This window comes from Clavelina lepadiformis, chromosome 5 (assembly GCF_947623445.1).
Source record: "Clavelina lepadiformis chromosome 5, kaClaLepa1.1, whole genome shotgun sequence".
NCBI lineage: Eukaryota > Metazoa > Chordata > Ascidiacea > Aplousobranchia > Clavelinidae > Clavelina > Clavelina lepadiformis.
The window spans coordinates 24,367,224-24,371,316 of NC_135244.1; the positions used below are offsets into that span (position 1 = coordinate 24,367,224).

The 4,093-nt window shown below is 40.7% G+C and overlaps 1 protein-coding gene across 1 annotated transcript; it reads right to left on the reverse strand.

The window, feature by feature from the left end:
• Nucleotides 1–374: 374 nt before the first annotated feature.
• LOC143460836 (bifunctional polynucleotide phosphatase/kinase-like) lies at nucleotides 375–3,844 on the reverse strand. The gene is made up of 14 exons (XM_076958479.1): nucleotides 3,622–3,844; nucleotides 3,339–3,517; nucleotides 3,113–3,214; nucleotides 2,904–2,972; nucleotides 2,603–2,785; nucleotides 2,455–2,538; nucleotides 1,737–1,852; nucleotides 1,472–1,656; nucleotides 1,317–1,413; nucleotides 1,124–1,211; nucleotides 960–1,021; nucleotides 792–901; nucleotides 621–707; nucleotides 375–560 (listed from the first exon to the last, which is right to left on the reverse strand). The coding sequence occupies exons 1-14, from the start codon at nucleotides 3,744–3,746 to the stop codon at nucleotides 380–382; spliced, it is 1,668 nt and encodes a 555-aa protein (XP_076814594.1). The 5' UTR covers nucleotides 3,747–3,844; the 3' UTR covers nucleotides 375–379.
• Nucleotides 3,845–4,093: the final 249 nt, after the last annotated feature.

Here is a 4,093-nt window from a genome sequence, read left to right on the forward strand (position 1 = left end):
ACGGTGCCTTCTTCCAGAAGTAGTTAAACGCTTTTTTGCACAGTTTCGAAGAAACAAGTTGATGCGCAAAATGGTCGTGGCCGAATGAATTATTTGGAACGATCGAGTCAACATAATTGACCTAAACGATTCTTTTGCCACCACCATAATGCGGCACATGGAATTTATTTGTAATTTTGCCGGTGAATCAGGAAGAAAATTCAGCAATATCTTGATTAAATCGCGCAAAAGTAAAATAATGGCGACCAGTTTATGGCATCGATCGTCATCTCACGCTTATAGCGACGCAAAATATATCTCGATCTTAAATCAACAGTAAAGGAGAGACCACACGGAACCATTTTGCGATTAAAAACAACCGGCACACAAAAAAATCACGTTAATCTGTATATTTTCGATACATTTTGCTCAAATCATCGTTTTCAAAATGAGGAACAAAATTAATTTTCACGATTTCATCAAAACCCTCTTTTAATTTTGGTTCGACAAATTTCTTCCTGTAGGAATAGAGAATCATTTTTGGAACGACATCATGCGGCGAACCCGACAATTCACGGAACCTGAGTACAGAGAAGTCTTTGAACAAACTCATTCCTTGACTTATACAGTTGATTACTGACCTGTTGTTATGCATGGCGTGGTCCAGGGTGGCCTGCATGACGAAGCATCTACACTGGCAGCCACGAGACTTGGCACAAGAGATGTATCTGCAAGTCCGGCAACAATCAATCAACCACTTATCACTTTGAACTGAGCATTACGCTGCGCACAAACAATCGCTATGACGTCACCTCTGTCTCGACTCGAGGTCGGGATTGGTGTTGTCAATGACAACGCTCTTCCCGCCAGCCAATGAGGAGTTGCAGAGGGAGACGCATTTCTGCCAGGTCTTCAGTTTATCCTGCGCAAAGCAATGGAGTAAAATCAAGTTATTTGAGGCAACCGACTGCGCCACGAACCCTATTGATGTGGATGTAGCCAGATGGCAGCAGATGCCTCGCCACGAAAGTTGACTTGCCAGCTGCAATAAGAAATTGCATTGTGGGAAGGGACGCAAAGACTTAGAATATTATATTTATCGATGACAACTTGTACGTGTATAATGTGAAGGGAAGATTCTTACAAGCAGGATATCCGACAAGAATGACGACTTCCTGTTTTTCGCTTGTGACGTCAGCGCCATCAGTGGGGGGTTGGTCGACCAACGATCTCTGCAAAGTTGAAACAAGAATCCAGTGAAGAATACTAGAAGTTCTAGAACTCCACACCAGCATGTACCCGAAGGTCATGACCCCGAATATCGCAAGGCAACTTACGGGGTCAAAGGTCGGCATTTCAAACTTTGCTGCTCTGTGTCCGAGGAAGAACTCCTCGGGGGTGAAGAAAGTCACGTCCAGGTTAATCGCGAACAACCTATGGCGTCATAATCCCAAACAAACGATCATCACAGAGATGAGCATAGACCTTGTACCTGTCACTGCAGCTGAAGTCTTTCTTCTTCCCCGGTGCCCAACCCTTCTCCCTCCCCGCTGCGTCACCCACGTAAACAAAACTCGGCTTATCGATGGGGATTCCCCCGTTCCCGGACTCGTCAAGCCACTTCCAAGTGCCGGTGTTTGGTTTTCTGTAAAATCCCCGATCAGTTATGGCGAGAACCTAGGAAGCAAAATCATTACAACGTTAACATGTGTATAATGTTTCTATGGATGAATAATAATTAGGAATTGATCCGACACCTGGAATGGAAGGAATAGAAACTTGACCAAATTCTCAACTTTTGTCTTGAAATCTTCTTTCTTCACTTTTCCTTTCCCGATGCCCATTTGGTTGGTAATAATCACTAGTTTATGACCTAATAAGCATAAGGGCTTAACTAACCATGGAGCACAACGTGTTGTAATGTATAATGACATATCATAACTCATATTTCAAATTAGTGGATATCACTCATAGGTGGGCAGTACCGTGGTACTATAGCTACCGAATTACTACACCGCGGTACTTTTTCAGTACCGATACCGGTACCGTCCGTACTTTTAAAAAAGCACCGAATCTCTGCACCAAATTACTTTTTTCAAGAAATTTCAGTCGGTCCCAGTACTCGGTACTTTCCACGAGATTATTTCAAAATTTTAGCAAGTTTGTTTTCAAAAATCCATGTTAATTAATCTTTGATACTAATTTCAGCATTTGTTGATCTTTTTTAATCTAGAAATATCAAGTAAATTTTCAAGCGCTTAACGTCACATATGTTTTGACCTGGAGTAATCTTTACCAAGGGCACAATAGCGACAAACACTGCATTCGCAGCAGCATCGTTTACCGACAAAGTACTGAACTACTTTTTTGAAAAATTACCGAATACCGGAACCGTCGGTACATTTTTGCCAAGTACTGAAGGTTCTTCCCAAGTACCCACTGCCCACCTCTGATATCAGTTTAACTGCTGCCAACCTTGCTCTGACAACTCTTTAAGCTTCTTTGGGATTTCAGGGAAAAGTATTTTCCAGTCATTGATGTCTGCGGCAAACGTTCGACCTGTCGTACAAAATGAGGCCTCAGAGAGCTTACTTCAATGGTTTTCAGGAAATAGAAGTCAAACCTGACTTGGTTGTTATCAACGTTCCATCCATGTCAAATGCGACGATCTTCGACGAATGAACCAAACCGTCCGACTCAAAAACGAGCAGATTTTTATCGGCTTCGTACCACCCAGGGTCTCTCGAGGTCACCTCTTGCAGGGACGAGGATGCTGAGCTGATGCTCGATTGTTTGCTCCTCGAAACTGAACCAGCAATTTTGAAATATTGGTTTATGAAAGCATAGATCAGCAGAAAATATTAAAATTGCCGACAACATCCACGATAAGTGCAAGTTTAAAATAATTCACGGCATATTGTCACCTCCCAGATAGTTCTGCGAGTTTTGCAACTTCTCGAGCTTCGTTTTGACCAGCTTTTCATTCTCAGAATCTGAGGGAAATATTTTGTCCCGGTAATTCTTAAGCATTTGCTGGTCAATAATCATATACAATCTGTATTGAATGATGTCATACGAGATAATCATTGTGATACAAATACTCTGCATAGTGAGGTCATGATGATGTCACTACCTTCATCTTCTTCGTCTTTTTTGCTTTTCTTTGACAGATTTTCGTCCGATGAAAAATAATCGCTGATTGTTCTCTTGTTGCTCAATTTCCTGCTATCTGCTCCTGAAAGAATATTGTCTCGACAATAAGTCAAAAAATAGAAAACTCACCATTTTCTCAGCACCAATTATAAGATGATTTCAACAAAACTCAAACTTTTTAGTTTCAAGACTTGGACGAGTAAAACCTCTGAAGAGCAAATGATGAGGAAAATCTTTTTCGACAAAATAAAGCGTCTGTCCCTCCTCGAGCGTCTCTTCGGAACCTTTCGACACATCGACATCTTCAACTCGAGCAGGGTTGGGACCGAGTTGCTTCACAAAAACCTTCCTTGCGTTATAATCCGCCGCCAACTCAAGTTGTTTCCTAAATCAACAGATTTCTTAAGAAAATTTTCCACGCATCCAGAAATGAACCAGTTTGGTAGTTGGTTAATAAAAATAGAAGTAATGCATGGCAAGCATCATCACCTGGAACAACGTTTGTCTTGAATTTTTGTTTCTTTAGATCTTCCTACGACAACAGCAACTCCATCCGGCAGAAGAATGTCTTCATGGGAGTTATTTAAGCATTTCAAAAAGATTTTGAAGGACATGAGGCAACACACAGACCTGTACCTACTTAGGATAGATGCTATCTTATTGTTAAAGAGACACTTTTAAACTGTCGATATTTTGCAAAAAATCATATTTTAAGCTGTTTCAAGGTTTTAAAATCAACCAATCAAAGCACAACCTGAAGTTATGTTCTGATCTAAATTTATTCACCCAGTAACCCATTGTATGACCTTTACTATGATTCTATTTTGTTGATGAATACATTGCTGATCGTATCATTGCTGGTATTGGACCGATTGCTTTTAAATTAAAAAAACATTAAAGTTTTGACTTTTTATTTCAGCAGAAGGCGAATATCACTTGTTTAATGAAGAGAGACCTGGCT